The 17099-nt window shown below is 39.7% G+C and overlaps 1 protein-coding gene across 1 annotated transcript in view; it reads right to left on the bottom strand.

Annotated features, from left to right (window-relative positions):
* MAP1B (microtubule associated protein 1B) overlaps positions 1 to 17099 on the bottom strand; it is a 70028-nt gene continuing 52929 nt past the window's right edge. The window contains exons 5-7 of the mRNA XM_054652056.2: positions 8718 to 15264; positions 6386 to 6624; positions 1 to 4619 (exon numbers count right to left, since the gene is read on the bottom strand). Coding sequence (XP_054508031.2) covers positions 4464 to 4619; positions 6386 to 6624; positions 8718 to 15264 — 6942 coding nt within the window. The 3' untranslated portion in view covers positions 1 to 4463. The remainder of the gene's footprint in view (positions 4620 to 6385; positions 6625 to 8717; positions 15265 to 17099) is intronic.

Genomic DNA, 17099 nt, shown 5'->3' with positions numbered 1-17099 from the left:
TTTACCACTTTTGTATTTTATTGTGGAACTGAGTTTGATTCCTTTACATCAAATATCCTCAATGGAAGAGGGGATATTGCACACAAATATCATAAAAGCACTACATATTACTTTCACTGGAAACTAATTTTCTACATTAGATATGACTGGATAGAATAGAAGTGATGCAGGATTATAAGACATAATACCATACACAGCTGCAGACTGACACAAACACCATTCAGAACAAGAGAGAGGAGGTGTGTGAGGTGCTTCTCAGCCAGCCACAAGACTTTCTTTCCATAGTTTGGAAGATAATGGCTGCATGCAAATGCGTGAAAGCATATTTCAGATTTTGTCTTTTACATTGAGATTACAGCCCAGTCTTGAAGAGGTAGCTCCTGCCTTCTGGAGCACTTAGTTAGCCTAGTAGAGAGAAGCTGCTTCTTAAGTTTTTTTCTTTCTATATTTTATGCTATTGTTTTATTTAGTTACTCTTTTTTTTTAGAATTTTTTTGTAAAGTCACAACAAACACGAGTTTTTTCTTTTTTTTTTCAAATTTAAAATAGCAAACATTTTTAAACCAGGTGGATAATATAATTGCATTCTAAGAAATGCTTACCCCTAGTTGATTTTAGTGTTTTGTTCAATTATTAAGTGAAATGATGAAAGCTTTTCTTTCAAGTGTAAACATAATATTTTTTCATATTCTAGTAAATCCAGATCAAGAAAATTACTATTTCTCTCATAAACATCATTACTGAGCAAGAACCTCTGGCGACAGATGAACAAAGAGAAGCGCATGACAGAAATGTCCCAAATGCACAGCAAGTGCTCCTTGGAACTCATTTGCTTGTGTTGGGAGGGATTGAAAATTCAATTAACAAATTTATTAAACCTTAGTAAAAGAGTACCAGAACTCTCCTAAAATGCATAAGCTATCATAGACAATTAAAAAAACCCCAACATTCATATACACAGTTATCTCCATTCACCACAGTATGTAAAATAAGTAAAAAAAAAATCAAAAGTGATTTCTATGAAAGATGGGGTGAAAATAGAGGTCAATGAGTCAGGCCCACCACAGGACTTTGAAAAGGCATGCAAGAGAGGCCCTGTCCAAGTTCAAGAGTGGGATGGGATCCCCAAAGTTAATTCTTCATTGAATTATGAAGCATTATATTAATAGCATAAAGATCATGACTGGGAATGCTGTTATGGGTAATACCATCATTGAAATGGAGTGTTCTTTGCACTCAGATATTGAATCTTTACAATTAGAGTAATCAATAACAAACCATGCTCCTAGAAATCTATGCTGATCAACAGCACTCATCGTTAATGTACACAGTACATTTTGATGACTGTTACACTAAACTAGTTGTGTAGTACTAGGATTAGCACAGGTAGATTAGATCCACAGGCAGAAAAGTCATTAAGGGCAAGAGGAGCCAATGGAGGAGCTCATCGCAGTGTTGAATCTAGGTGCCATTGCCATTTGGAAGGGAGTGGATGGAACAGGCATTACAATACCTCAGAATAGCCAGACCATGGTTTTAATATTCTTGTAGCAGCAAAAAAAGCAAATGTACATGTGTCTAATTATAATTATTATTTCAGAAGTAAAACAAATGTTTCAGCCATCCTAAATTTGCTTGGGCATATTTAAGGCTTGATTCCAATTTAATTTACAGTAGGATCAGATGACTGTAACTTCCCTGACAGTAGTGAAATTGCTCCTGATTCACAGGAGTGAGTGGCATAAGTGAGATTAGTCACAAAACCACTGCTGTACTTAAAACAATTTTCTACCAAAGCAGAGATACAAACCATGTCAGGTGTTGTCAGAAAATCAGAAAATCTGCTCCCACCCACTCAAAAGGTTTGAATTCTGAACTATATAATAGACAAATCAGAAAGAATTGTAGAAACAGTACAACTGTTCTGCCAAAAATTCTGCAGAACATACCTGCAAAATTATACAACATAGTCTGCAAAGTTATCCCATATCTTTGTAGACTATGTATTACAAAAGCATTTTTAAGTGAATTACATGAGCCCAGCAAACATGCTTGTTTTCACAATACATTTCCATCTGCCTTTTGTGCCGTAGTCACTTTGAGTTATTCTTAACTACTTAAAAGGTATAGCAATAAATAAGACAGCATTGCTAGAGAAATCTAAAGAAGAGAAGACATTAAAAATAAATCAAAACCTCAACCACTGACAGTAATTCACAGCATTAAATGGGCATGAGAAGCCCACATTTACAAGACCCTAAACCAGTATTAAAAAACCCTCATAAAAATTAGGAGTGCAAACTTACACCTATTAAACAAAAATATCCTAACAATGTAAAATTGAAATAAATTATAAGTAGAGAAAATGAGGTCATAGTTCACTACATTGTAAAACTTAACAGCCATAATGGTGATTCATACAACCAGCACGTAACTCCATGCTGTAGGCCTTTACACCTTCTTAAATTCAGATTTGAAGACCTTCTGCAATGCAACAAGATTTTTTTAATTGGGGTAAAATTTCTGAGACTAAAAAATCCAAACTGTCTTAAATCACAGAGCAGTGGTGCTGTTCCTCTGCAAACAGTATAGAGAAGGAAAAGAATGGAGGCATGAAGAAGGAAAGAAAAGGAAGAAAAAAAGAAGTGTAAAGGAAGAGGCAACAAGAGGAAGAGGAAAGGATGTGAAAGAGTAAAAAGAGAGGAAATGAGATGAGGAGAGAGGAGTAAAGGAAAGAGAGGAGGAAAGGAAAGAGTAGAGGAAAGAGGAAAGCAAAGGGGAAGAAAAGGGAAAGGAAGGGAAGGAAAAGGGAAGAGAAGGGACTTTTTGCTTATTGCTTGTTCTATCCTTTTCCAAGATCTTGTGAGAGTTGAGAATGTAAGTTATAACCTTTTAAGTATTGGGCAATCAACTTCTCAAATCCCATTTTCTGTCACCATCAACAGAATAATTTTATGAGGGTATCCTTCTACACCCGTCTCCTGAAAAAGGTATTGACAGTTGACTGTTTTCAATAAATTTTACCTCAATATCAATTCTCACTAGAATCTTAAACAACACCACTCATTTATCTTACAAAACTACTAAAAAGAATGCCTTCACCTGAAAAAGTTTTCTTTGCATTTACCTGTAAATGAAAATGTTTGTTACAAGTCATGTATTAAAAGTTCATGCAGCACTAAAAAGAAAGGCTTCTGTACATTTGTTCCCATGTTCACTCTTAAATTAAACAAATGAAATCAGGTAGGACAAAGGAAGGCTGAATACTGTACAGGCTCACAGGTAACCTTTTCCATCATTCTGAATGTTTCACTAAATTTTGTAACTCTGATACTAGACACCACTTCTATCTTGCTTCCACAGTACGAAAGGAGCCTTCAAAAAAAAGCTCATCTTGCCTTGTTGAGCTGTCCAGGTGCATCTGTGAAGTGTTCACATAACTAGTATATGTAATTCATAGCACCAAACCATTTGACCAGTCAGATAAGTTCCTAATACCACACATGCACATTCACGCTTCTTTACTGGTGTAACTATGATCCTACACAGATGTTTTATAAATTTGCTGTCTCAGCATTAAAAAATAAGTGCATCAAGTTTCTTTGTACATTCAAGTCACTTTCTAAGGCAAATTGTCTACTGTATGTACTCCCGACCGCTTTGGTATTTTGCTTCAGTTAATCGACAGTGGACATGGGTGTTTTCAAGCATGTGGACTGGTCAGTTCTGGCTGGAGTGAGTGGGCTTTCGCTGGAAGCATGCCTTAGACCAACAATTCTGCATGTTGTAAGAAAGGTTTTAGACTTCTGGATGGGGTGCAGGCTACATGCATATTTGGCCTATGATTGTTAGGGTGTGTCAGTATGCAGAGTTCAAATTAAAGTGGAAAGCTGCTGATGAGTGATTAGGTCATACATCCCTTCCTAGCCATGTTCTCTTTCTTTTTATGTTTGAGCTAACTTAATTCTTTAAAAAAAGGATCCCCATAGTGATAGCTCAAATTGATAAAAATTTAAGACTTTCTTCTCATGTGAGAACATAAGCAGACTCTAGTAAGCGATACATCTATTGCCATGAGACTAATGCAGACCTAATAATATACTACTTTCTCCTCCTACCCCTCTCTCTCTTTCTCTCTTTGTATTTCTTTAGAGGGCAAATGCCTCTACCTGGCAAAAGTCAATTGGGGTTGCTAGTGCATGGTTTCAAAATGTTCAGTGGAGATGCAACTGATCTGTATTTTCGCAGTAATTTGTACTCTACTATGGGAAGACTGTTATTTCCCTTAGCAACCAACAAAGACTGAAAAATATTAGTGACTTGCATCACTGTGACACAGTATAGCATTTGGCAGGTATATAGTTCAGCAGTTGAAATAGATGACTTGAATTTTCAGGAAAGGTGTTTTCAAACGGAAGAATTTCTGGAAACACAGTTTAATCTTGTGATGCACGGTCTTGTTCTTACAGCTCAATCTTGCATGCAGGAAAAGATTCATCTTGCATAACAACAGTGCTGCTGCTTGCCAAAACCATGATGTTGAGATCTTGCTGTTTCTCATGGGTCTCTTGATACCATTCCCTCATCACTTCCGAGTCATGGGTTGGGATTAAAGTCACCTGCAACATGAAATAAAAGTCCTATTGCATGGACCACAGAAACAGTTGATATGTAAAATGTCTTTTCAAGAAGCCCCAGCCAACAAGTATGTTTCCCTTTTGGAAAGAGTGAATTTTTTTGCAATAAATACTTGAATAAATGGATGGATAAAAAGAAATCAACATGTAGGTAAGATAGAATGACTGAAAATAAGGTTTATAAAAATAAAATGTTGGTTTTGTAAGGTGGTGTTATAAATAACTATGTAGTTCTTGGCTTTTGCTGTTATGTATTGGCTTTTGCAAATTATTATTAATCACCACAATTTTGATATAGTACAATTTGTAATCCCTTTTACGTGCATTCGATATAGTATAATTTGTCAGCTTTTTGTGCCAGTGTCTTGGTCCCTGTGTAACTTGTATATTTTAGTGTGATAAACATAAATTATAGTTTAAGCTTTCACAAAATATTAAAGTGGATGCTATGTGTTAACTTTTGCAGAAGTAACTGTAGTTGTGGAATAATAACTGATGTCTTTGTTTTTATAACTAACTGACAGAAGTGAGAAAAACAGATGAATTTGTGAAATAGCTGATGTTGATTTAAAATACTTGTGGAAATAGCTAAAACGGTCTGCATGGTCAGATAACATTTGAGGAACAGATGTAGAGACCCCTGCCACTGACCCTTCAACTATCACTGTCGCCTGCTGAAACCACATAAGTGAGACATGACTCTCAAAATCACATCCATGACTACTGCATGCACTCTAAAAAGATGGGTCAGGGGTTGAACCAAGCTAAAGAATCCCTGGAACATGTAAACAACTTTAAAGAAATGTTTGAATATGTTTAATCTTTATGAATATGTATTTGACTAATGCAATGAAAAAGTACATAAGATTAGCTATGTATTATTTGCTATGATTAGCCAGTGTGCCTCTAGCTACAGCTACACACCCATCACTGTTTACTGTCCCTTTTATCCCTTATTCAACTTTTAAAAATGTTGAAGAGTGAGGCTTGTTTCTCACAGTGCTGAGATGCAGCTTTCAAGAGAAGCATAAGGTTGCAATCTGCACTGATAATTCTTCAGATTACAGACAAATATTTTTTTCACTTATTCATCATAATGGAAAGGCACATGAAGTTTCCAAATGCATGTAATTTCTCTAGAAAGTGTGAAACATTTCTTCCCTACTCAAAACTGCAACAATGCCAAAGTCAGATCATGTATGTGGTGTAGTAAAATTATGAGATGGCCAAGCTGGCCCTATAAACCAGTTCTTAACTGTTTTAAAAACCAGGAACTGGTCTGAAGGGAGAGCAGTGCAGCTCTGTGCTTCACACATCACTGGTGCCCAGCCAGGGTGCCTGCTGGGGTTTAGGATTCTTCCTTTTGTTTCTTTCTTTCAAGGAATTTTTTCCCACATGTGTTGATTGGAGATAATAATGATGGGGTACTTAAGAAAGGCAAAAGAAGTTGCCACACTCAGGGGAAGAGTGCAGCTAGCTACTCTCTCTTTTTACCTGGGGGTTTGTCTGGGAAGGACAGAGATACCGGGAGAATTGGTCTAGGTAAAAGGTGTTGGGTGCAGGTCCTCTATCCTCTCATCATATTCTCCATTCCAAAGGAGGTTCCTGTCTTTCTTGGCAGACACCTGTCTTTCAAACCAAGCCAGGGCCCCATTCTCTGGCAGCCACCATCTGTGCCAGAGATGCTCTAGTTTCTCATAGCTGAGAAAGGTTAGATTTCCAGGTTGAGATAGAAATGAAGAGCCTACCTGCATGTTACTCTCCCACTGTGCCTTGCCCTCCAGCAGGGAGTCCAGAACAGCCCTGCTTGGCTCCTCGGCCGCGGCATCATTCCCGCTCACCACATAGTAGGATGACCGCACCCTCTTGAAAAACTCAACATCAACATTCTTGCTGTTGCTGTGGTTGGGAATGTACACCAGATCCAAATACACTGGAGGTCCTGGAGGCACCGCTGTAGATTTTGCCACTTTAGTATTCCCAGGTCCTTTGGAAACCAAACAACAAAAGAATATATCACAGGCTGGTTAAAAGCATGCATTTATTAATTACTGTTATAACCACTGAGGTGAGATGTGGCCAATTATGGAATTACCCTCCTACATACAATGGCAAGTTACAGCTTTGTTGTACCCCAATTATGATTGTAATGGGAGCAAAAACCTGAAAAACTGGAACTATATAATACAATAAAAAATCACTACCATATAACAAAAATTTGGCTGAACCTTTTCCAGTAATATACTACTATTATCCAACAATTACTATGCAGGGCTGTGATTACTGAATTACCATTCAGGAAATACTGCTATTATTTCCTGATGAAGAAGGGCAGCTTTTTGAAAGTCTAGGGTATGACTGATCATAAAATCTTGTATCAGACAGGAGGCCATGAAAATTTGAAGCTGTCCTTAAATCTGAGGTACATAGCAAGACATGATAGCAATTGATGTGCTCAGGCTGCCTTACAGGTGCATTAGGAAGCTACTACACATGAGCACAAAGAGGAACTTGGAAGGAGGAAGTTGCAAAGCAATTCAGGGAACACAGTCAAGTATTTGTCTGCCTGCTGTATCCTTATTTGCATTCATAAATTAGCTACTTATTGCAAAAAGCTACTTATCACAAAAAGTAGGGGGAAGCTGCTGTACACAGTATATACAATACTTGTTCTAAGAGCTTCAGTCAAAATGAAGTGCAACATGTAAACACATTAAAACTATTACACAAAAAATCACATCTTTTGCTCTAAAATCATGGTGTAAACTAAAAATCGGGTTTCAGTCAGTAATTTTACCCAGATGATCAATGCTTATGGTTTATTAGCTTTCTCGTGTTGATTAAGCTTGGTAAACAATTATCTGAGCAATATGACCAATTTAGGGTCAAACAGTGTAAGGCCAGAAAACTCCCTTACAGTTGTCTAGCATGTTCTGACACTCACCACAGGGCAAAATGCCAAATGAAGTGATAAGATTTCCTGATTTAGACAGGTTTTGCTATTGGTTTTGTTACAAAATATTTTATCATCTTTGATGATAAAAAAAAATCTCAAATGTCATTTTAATTTGTACATACCAACACTGATTATGATACTTGTTGCTATCTTTTTACAATTTTATGTCATTACAAATTATTCCAGCATATACCTGAGAAGTATGCCTAATGACGAGAACTTAAATGCTGCAGAAATGCACAGCAAGAATAACTACATTGCTGCTTTGAAATGTATCTTCTAACAGAGATGCAAATGATGGGGTGAGAAAGGAACAGTGGACTACCAAAAATGGGGAAGCTAAGGACAGCTGATGACTGGTTTGTTTGTGCTGAATTCTAGAACTGCTCCTTGTAAAGAAGCTTTCAACAAACATCAGTCCTCACAGCAGAAAAATCAAACTATCCCCCAAATAGTGCCTAAGAAGGTCTGCTGGAAACAACCAATTAGCACAATACCTCCTTCAGTAATCTAATTCACAATTTTTTGCTTCTTAGAATGTACAACAGACATTCAAAATTACATTAATTTTCTATATATTCAGTTACCAGTGATGGCATAAGACTGGATTATGTGATGTACATGCTTACTTCACTCAAAATGTTAATTTTTTTTTAAATGCTGCTTTTAAAATCAATTCAGCAAAGTAATAAGAGGATCCAAAGAGAGATAGTGACTTTGCCTCGCACAATATTAAATTGCATTAATTTATGTTAAAGAGAATTGTATCTACTTATTTCTCACAATGAATAAAAGGGTTCACCTTGCTACTGATTTTACTTCACCTACAAAAGTGGTATTTTCAATTCTATTAGGTGGTTAACTGTTTAGACAGCTTGTATTAAATTCTTTCTATTTTATGTACTCTCTGGGCAAACGGATGTCAATTTTCTCAGATTATAGAAGTGAAAGTAGTGACTTTCATGCATTTAAATGTGGCATTTACATGCTAGGTTTGTACTTAAAACCTGAACTTTCTTCAAGGATATGCCACAAACCACACTTTAAGCTGATATAATAGCAAACTAACTACACTGCAACAACTAAGAAAATCACAACACCAGGGCATTACTATTTGTCTTTACCTGTGGTTGCAGTCTTTGCTGACTTGGATGTTGTTGTATTTGCTGCATTCTTGGTATCCTTATCTTTCTCTTCCCCTCGAGACTTTACCTCTGGATTAGAGATATTTTTGGTTGCCTTCTCCACAGATTCCTTCTTTTTGGGAGAAGCTGTTCTGGAAATTTTGTCTAAAGATTCTTTTGTAGCTGGCTTTGGTGAAGCCACTTGTTTTGATTTACCATCACTTTTTTTAACAGGAGAAGATGACTTGGTCTTGGTACCCTGCTTTTTTGTCTTTGTCTTTTCTTTGAGGTCCTTCTTCAAAGGTTTACCTAAATTCTGTTCAACTGGCAGAGCCTCTGGATCAACCATGGTAACATCAGGGTGCCTGGGGGAAGGACTGCGATCCTGCATTGGGACAGGTGGTGGGTCAATGTGTTTGTATGTAATTGTCTTGTCCGTTGGAATGGTTTCCGACTCATCTTCTGAGTCAATGTTAGCATCTGCAGTGATGGAAGGGCATTCCTCAGTCTCCGGGGGAACATCCGAATCGGTTTGAGACGGGGCAGACTCGCTCACAGATGTGGGAGGAGTTTCATCGCACTGCCGCCCTTGCTGCTTTCCCCCAGAAGGAGGCTGAGCTCCCCCAGACTGAGTTAGCGGCTTCTCCTGATCTTGGGACTGTTCTTCACTTGCAAACCACTCGAGGGGATTTGGGTTGATAAATGAAGGTGAAAGTTCAGTTTTGGGATGTTTATATTCACAAGAGGACACAAGGCATAAGTCAACATCTTGACGGGATTCTGCTAACGATTTACTCGGAGTAAAATGTGCACTTGCTTCATAGGAATAGCTGGTAGCTTCAGGTGACCTCTCAGTGCTAGCTCTCCCTGTTGTCTCAAACGAGTAATCTGTGGCTTCAGGTGAACTGGAGGCTTTCCCAGGTGTCTCATAAGAGTAAGTCATGGCCTCTGATGACCTGGTGGCTCTCCCAATTGTCTCATAGCAGTAGCCAATGGCTTCTGGTGACTTAGAGGTTTTCCTTGTTGTTTCATAGGAATAATCCATAGTATCAGGTGATCTGGTAGCTTGCCCAGTTAACTCATAGGAATAATCTGTGGCTTCAGGTGATTTGGTGGTTTTCCCAGCTGTCTCATAGGAATAATCTGTGGCCTCTGGTGATCTAGTGGTTTTCCCTGTTATCTGATAAGAATAATCTGTGACATCAGATGACCTCATATTTTTTTCAATTATCTCATATGAATAGTCTGTACCCTCAGGTGACCTAGTAGTGTTCCTGGTTATCTCATAGGAATAATCTGTGGTCTCAGGAGACCTAGTAGTTTTTCTGCTTGTCTCATAGGAATAATCCATAGCTTGAGGTGATCCAGTAGATTTTCCGACTGCCTCATAGGAATAGCTGATATTCTCTGGTGACCTCGTACTTTTCTCTCTGGCCTCATATGAATAACTAAGTTCTTCTGGTGACCTGCTGCTTTTCTCTGAATCTTCTTTATCTGGGCTGAGTAAAGGTTCTGGACTGTGCTTTGATAGGGGTTCCTGATAACCAAAAGCTTTGACAGGAGACACACGCTGTGACAACAAAGGTGTGTGACTAGCTGACACTGCTTCTGTGTTTGCAGGAGGTGAGTCTGGAAAAGTAGGAGAATACAGGGGAGAAGATTCCCTTGGAGTTAGTGGAGACAGGTCAGATTTCGGTGACAGCTTTTCCCCCAGGCTCTGCACCTTTTCTGAGGTAAAAGAAGAATGCAGTGACATCTCTCTGGGTGGAACACCACCTGAAAAAGTTTCCTCTGGCAGTGGTGAAGCTACCTGGGAAGGTGTATGAGCTGATGAAGTTGAGGATGAAGCTTCAATTTGAGAAACTGAAATAATTTCTGAAATATCCTTCTCTTGAGAGTAAGATGATTGTTCCACAGGTGAAATCTTCTGTGCAAAAGGAGACTCCTGTGTATCTGAAGGGCTATAATCTACTTCTGTTGGTCCGTTTTCAGATATATGGTGTACACTAGAGCCTACAGCAGGATATTCTGGAGACTGCCTACTAAAATCCATTGCTAAAGACTGCTCAGGTGACTCCCGGCCATATTCTACTGACATAGCTGACTGCTCAGGAGATCTGTGATCAAGCACCGGTGTTCTTGATTTTGCAGTTTTAGGTGAGAAATCTGGTGGAGAAATTGACATAGGCCTTGGGCACTCTTCTTTAGATGGAGACATTTCTGTTTCCTGAAAAGTTGTTGGTGTTTGAACAACTGACACTGAAAGGGAATCATCAACTTCAGTAGAGTGGGGAGAACCAACCTCAGCATGCAAAGAAGGAGATACATCATCAGTAGTTGGTTCTGGAAATGAACTAGTGGCAACAGATGCTGTAGAGACAGAAGCTACTCCTTCTATATGGGAATAGGTGTCTTCTGCAACAACCTCATCAACGGGGGTTGCAGACTTGTCAGAGACAGTGCCTTCAGAAATTGACATTTTGGTATCTTCTTTTAAAGAACCAAACTGACTGATATCTATTTGAGTTGGTGAGAGATCACCTGCTAACTTCCGCTCATCCAAGACCAGTGAAGACTGGGAGCTGCTGGGTTCTGTATCCTCCATTTTCCTTTCCAGGCTGAAGCCTTCCTTAATTACCATAAATTCCATGCTTTTTTCATCTTGTTTTTCTTGGAAGAGGCCCACAGAGCTTGCTTCAGAAGCTGGGCTCATCTGAACAGGTGATTTTTCCTTTTCAGGTTTCCCCTCAGAAGGACTTCCATAATCTCTGGTAGGAGACTTTAAATCAGCACTCAAAAATGCATCGTAAGTGGTCTCTGAACCTATCAGTGGAGGACTCCGCAGAGGCGAGAGAACCTTTTCAATAGGAGATTCTGAATCTGGCACGGGCTCATCCATAGGGCTTATTCTGCATTTCTCAGACTCATCTTTAACTTCACTGAACTCAAAGCTAACAGGAGCTTCTGTTGACTTTTCACTGGTTTCAGAGGGAAGCTGACTGGACTTTTCATCAGTGGGAGACTGATAATAAGGTGTGTGGCCAGCACTACCAGCAGCAGACTGTGACGGAGATGCTACTTCTAATGTTTTATCTTCAGGGCTTGTGCAGTGCTCTTCAGCAACTTCTTGGTGTACATCAGGCAATTTAGCAGTGGGGACAGACTCAGAAGGAACCTTGATCTCATTGGGAGTGAGCGAAAAATTCACACTGCGTTCACTCAGTGGTGTTTTGGCAACAGGCGATGGAGGGGACAAACTGTCAGCTGGACTTTTGGCTGAACTATGTTTTCCACCATCTTCTTGATAAGGTTCTCTGATTTCTAATTTGTCAGTGCCTTGGATTTCACTTTCTCTTTGCCGGTATACATCTTGGAATGCAGATTTGCAGAATTTGTCTTCTTCTAATGAAGAGGGTGGTGAGATGGTGGAAGCTGAGGCATTATAATCCTTTCCTTCTGTTGCCTCTGTTTTGGATCCTTCCGATAACCCATTAAAAGCATCTGGAAGTGGAGAAAGTTTAGTTCTGCTGAACTCCTGAGAGTACAGTGATGTCTCATACTTGGTAATGTTCACATATTCCTGAGAGGGTGACTCGCTTTCCTCGTTGTTAGTTTCATCACTCATGACATCTCGGGGTGTTGACATTTCATCCATTGGAGTTGGTTCACTGGATATTTCAATGGTGGACTGTGTGTAACCTGAAGTAGCAGTGAACTCCTCAGGTTGATCTTCTCTGTTTTCTTCATCAGAAACAGTGGCTTCACTTTCTGAACCACCAGGCAGTGTCTCGTCATGGATAGAAGAAGCTGGTTCAATCACAGGAGACTGAGACTCGGAGCGCTTAGTTGGTGTAATTATGAGTAAGCCATACTTATCCTCGGCTTCACCAGATTCTGCAGCTTTGTCTACCACAGCCATCACGTATTCTTCTTCAGCCTCTGTTTTTTCAGTTTCTTCTTCATCTCTGATATCTTCTGCTTTGTCTTCCTCATCTTCTTCAGTCTCTTCAGTTTCTGCCTTTTCTATTGCTTCCTCCCTGTCTTCTTCAGCTCGTTCATCAGATGCCTCATAATCTGCCTTTTCTATATAATTTTCATCTTTAATGTTAGTATCTACTTGAGTCATTACTTTTTCTGAAGCATCTGGAATTTTTCTTGATTCTTCCACATATGGTTTTGTGGCATCCAGTTGTGTTTTTTCTACTTCATTTTCATCTCGTTCTTCAGCTTCTTCTGTCTCTGCCTTTTCTTCATAATCTGCTTCAGATGATTCTTCCAAGCCAGTTCCCTCATCTTCAAACTTTTCGTTGTCATCAACCTTGTGTTTTTCCACAGGTTCCAATTCTTCAGGTGTCTGTTCACACTCACCCTCAGCCTCTGTGGTAGTTATGCCTTCATCAGATGACTCAGCAGGTCCTTCATTATCCAATTTTTCTTTTTGTACTTCAAAAGTGTCTTTTTGTACTGTGCCAGTGAGTTTCAGATCATCCTTTATAAGTGCAACTTCAGATTTTGTTTCTTTTATTGTTTCTACTTCTTCAGCTTTTAATTCCTCAAAATCCTTTGTTAAATCCTCTGGTGAAGACATAAGGGATCTCTCTGCTTCAAGCTCCTTTCCACCGGCTGTAATTTCTGCAGCTGCTACAGTTGTGGCTCCAACTGCTGCAAGGGCAGCTTGTGCTCCACTGACTTTGAGGTCCTTCTTCACACTTTTAACTTTTCCTTTTTCCTTTGGCTTTCCAGCAGCTATTGCTTCTTTTTTAGCAGGTTCCTCCTTCTTTTGTGGCTTAGGCTTTGCTGCTGGCTTTTTGGCTTCATTTGAAGGAGTAGCTGTCTTCTTTGTTTCTTTAGGAACCTTTTTGATGTCCTTTTTGGCTTCTTTGTCTTCCTTCTTGATTTCCTTCTTCTCTTCTTTTTTAACTTCTTTTTTAGCTTCTTTTGTTGAAACTTCTTTCTTTATTTCTTTCTTAGCTTCCTTCTTGTCTTCCTTTTTCACCTCTTTCTTAACTTCTTTCTTGATCTCTTCTTTTTTTGGTTTTTCCTCTTTTTTGATGGGTGTTTTCTCTTCTTTTTTAGAAACCTCTTTCTTTGGTTTTTCTTTGTCCTCCTTCTTTTCTTCAGGTTTTGCTTTGACTTCCTTTTTCACTGTCTTCTCCTTTGACATTTTCGGTTTTACATCTGTACCTTGTTTTTCAGGAATTTCAGATTTCACTAGTTGTTCTTCCTTACTTGCTATGTCTTTTTCCACCACTATTGGTTTGGTCTCTACTTTTGCTGGTTTTTCTTTTTTAACTGGAACTTTTTCTTTACTTTCCAGCTTCTGAGGCTTTTCTGGTACTGGACTAGGCTTCACAGACTCTGGTGTTTCTTCTTTAGATTCCTTTCTGACAGGCTTATTTGGTGGTGTCTTTGCAGCAGGCTTCAGACTCTCCTTGCTATCTGTTCGTTGTTTCAATTTCGCTTGTTTCACAGCTGGACTAGCAATGTTCCCAGTTAGATCTTTTTGTGTAACCATTGGCTGTTTAAGGAAGTCTAAGTGTTTGAGTTTTTCTAGTCCCTCTAGAATATTATACTGGGTGCTGTTTCCAGGAAAGAGAACTCGGATTATTTTTTCTGCAGGATTAGCTGGATGCCACACAATCAGGGATGAGACAGAGGTGAAATAGGATAAGGGAATGTCTAGCTCTTGGCCATTAGGTAGCAGGAATTCAGCTTTATCTTTGTTAGTACCACTCCACTGCTGCATAAAATATTGCATCTCTTTGCTATTTTTGACAGGATTAAGCACATACATCTCAAGTTTGCCAACTCCCATTTTCTGAAATAAAATGATGGGGTCAATGGTATTTCCTGTATTTCTGAAAAGAGGTTCTGGTTTCATAGACAACTTATTTAAATACTGGAGAGTAAAGCAAGCTTCTTCTACACTCCTTTTTACTCTAAAATTAGGATCCAGGTTCTTCAGGTTCTCAGGTACATTAAGGAACACAACTCCTAAATCAGGCGAGATCAGATTTTTCATCCAGTCACTGTTGGTAGTAGACCCTTGGGACTGTTCCTCTTCTAGTTCAGCTATCTTTCGCTGAAGCATGCTATTGATTCCTGGCAGATTGTCATCTCCGATGTGAGTGAGCAGAATAGAATCTACCCTGTCCAAGTGCCGGATAAGCTTCCAAAAACAAGATTTTCTTTCGGATCCTCCATTGATAAGCATATTGAATCCATTCACTGCGAACAATGCAGAGTCCCCTCTTCCCCCTGGGAAAATGTAACAGCAGGGTTTGGAGAGCTTCAAGAAACCTCCTGAGGTTGGAGGTTCCAAAATGTCAAAAGGCGATGGTACTTCTACTGATTCTGACAGATACTCTGTGAATTCAGAGAGTCCTTCCATCTCAGGCAATATGGAAGCTGAGTTGAGTTTAATGTTAATGAAGTCTTGAAGGTTGTGTCTGTCAAGGTTGGAATTTTTCCAGTCCCCTTCTTCAGGGCAGAAAAGAGTTAGGCTGGCTTTATTGGCAGGGTGTGTGGTGCTCAACAATTCACCAATCTAGGGTTATAAAACAAAAACACAAGAAGATGCAAACAAATTTATTTTTTAATGACAGTTAATGCCAACACATAGTTCCTGATCAGATAGATAAAATCTTTTTCATTTGGTTCTGCACTGGCGAGTCCCCATTCTAGATACTAAAGTAAGCTGGTATCACAACTATTTTACTGCCTTATTTTTTTAAAATACAAAGGAGGACCTTATTTCTGGTCAGTACTGCCCAAAGGACAACAGGATATAAAGCTCCCCCTTCCCTTCTTCATACTTTATAGAAGGATGATCCTAACTATTATACTGAGAGGGCATGAAGACTGTGGGGATAATGCAGCCTGAGCTGCCACTGTATGTCTACCATGGGCTCATGAGTCTCCCAGCTGGTCCAGTGCACCCAGAAGAGACAGCCAAGTATCTAAAGGACAAAGTACAACCTCTTAACAAGCAGAAAGCAACTGCCACACAGAGGAAGCAGCATCCTCCCAGGGGCAGTTGCCACCCTTTCTGCTTCTCTTGGGATATATTCTATCACACCACTGTTTGTGCAGGTCTTTCTGTGGGCTGGCTCCTGAAAAGCCAGTACTGCTCCTGGATTTATCAAGATTGGCTGCAGGAGAGTTTTCCAGAACAGTGATCCTGAGATGCTGGAATTCAGAATCTTGTGAGGAAGCAAAGCAGTAAGCAGGACTTACGGCTTAAGTTCAGGATTTACTGCTTACTTAAGTTCAGAGGTCCTGAACTTAGACCTCTTCAAAGACTACTTGGAGGAATTCCATGGTTTAGGGTTCTGGAAAATATGGGGGTCCCAGAGACTTAGTCGGCATTCAAGCATCCTTCCTTCAAGCTCAAGACCAGTGTATTCCCAATGAGCAACCAAAGGGTCAGGAGACCTGCATGGATAAGCAGGGAGCTTCTAGTAAATCTCAAATGGAAGGAAGAAATTTATGGTAAGTGAGAAAAGGCACAGACCACATGGAAGAACTATAGGAACATTGTCAGAATATGCAGGGATGTAACAAGGAAGGTCAAGGCCCAGCTAGAACTGAGTCTGGTAAGGGCCATCAAGGACAGCAAGAAGGACTTCTACAAGTACATCAGCAGCAAAAGGAAGAATAAGGAAAATGTGGGTCACTGATAAATCAGATTGGTCTCCTGGTTATGGAAAACTTAGAGAAGGTGGAATTACTGAATGCCTTCTTTGCCTCAGTCTTTACTGCTGAGGCCAGCCCTCAGATCTTGCAGATAAGGGAGGTTGGATAAAAGGAAGTTTTCTTGGTTCTAGGGGGTTGCATTAGAGATTGGCTGGGCAGACATAACACCCATAAATCCATGGGTCCTGATGAGATACACCCACAGGTGCTGAAGTAGCTGGCAGATGTTACTAAAACACTCTTTGAAAAGTCATGGAGAAAAGGAGAGGTGGATGATGACTGGAGGAAAGTCAGTGTTACTCCTCTATTAAAAAATGGGAAGAAAAAGGACCCAGGAAACACTGGCCAGTCAGCCTTACTTCTACTCCTCAAAAGGTGATGGAACAGGTCATTCTGGAGGTCATCACCAAGCAAATAAAAGAAAAGAAGGACATCAAGGGCAGTCAGAAAAGATTCCCCAAGGGGAAGTCATGCTGACCAATCTGACAGCTTTCCATGATGGCAGGGCAGGACAGGTCAATGAGGGGAGAGCAGTGGATGTTCTCTGCCTCCACTTCAGCAAGGCTTTGGACACGGTTTCCCATAACATCCTTGTAAATAAAGCTCAGGAGATGTGGGTTAGATGAATGGACAATGAGGTGGATCAAGGACTGGCTGAATAACAGAGCTCAGAGAGTTGTAATCAGC

The sequence above is a fragment of the Agelaius phoeniceus genome, chromosome Z (assembly GCF_051311805.1).
Source record: "Agelaius phoeniceus isolate bAgePho1 chromosome Z, bAgePho1.hap1, whole genome shotgun sequence".
Lineage (NCBI taxonomy): Eukaryota > Metazoa > Chordata > Aves > Passeriformes > Icteridae > Agelaius > Agelaius phoeniceus.
This window is presented reverse-complemented; position numbering and strand designations above follow the sequence as displayed.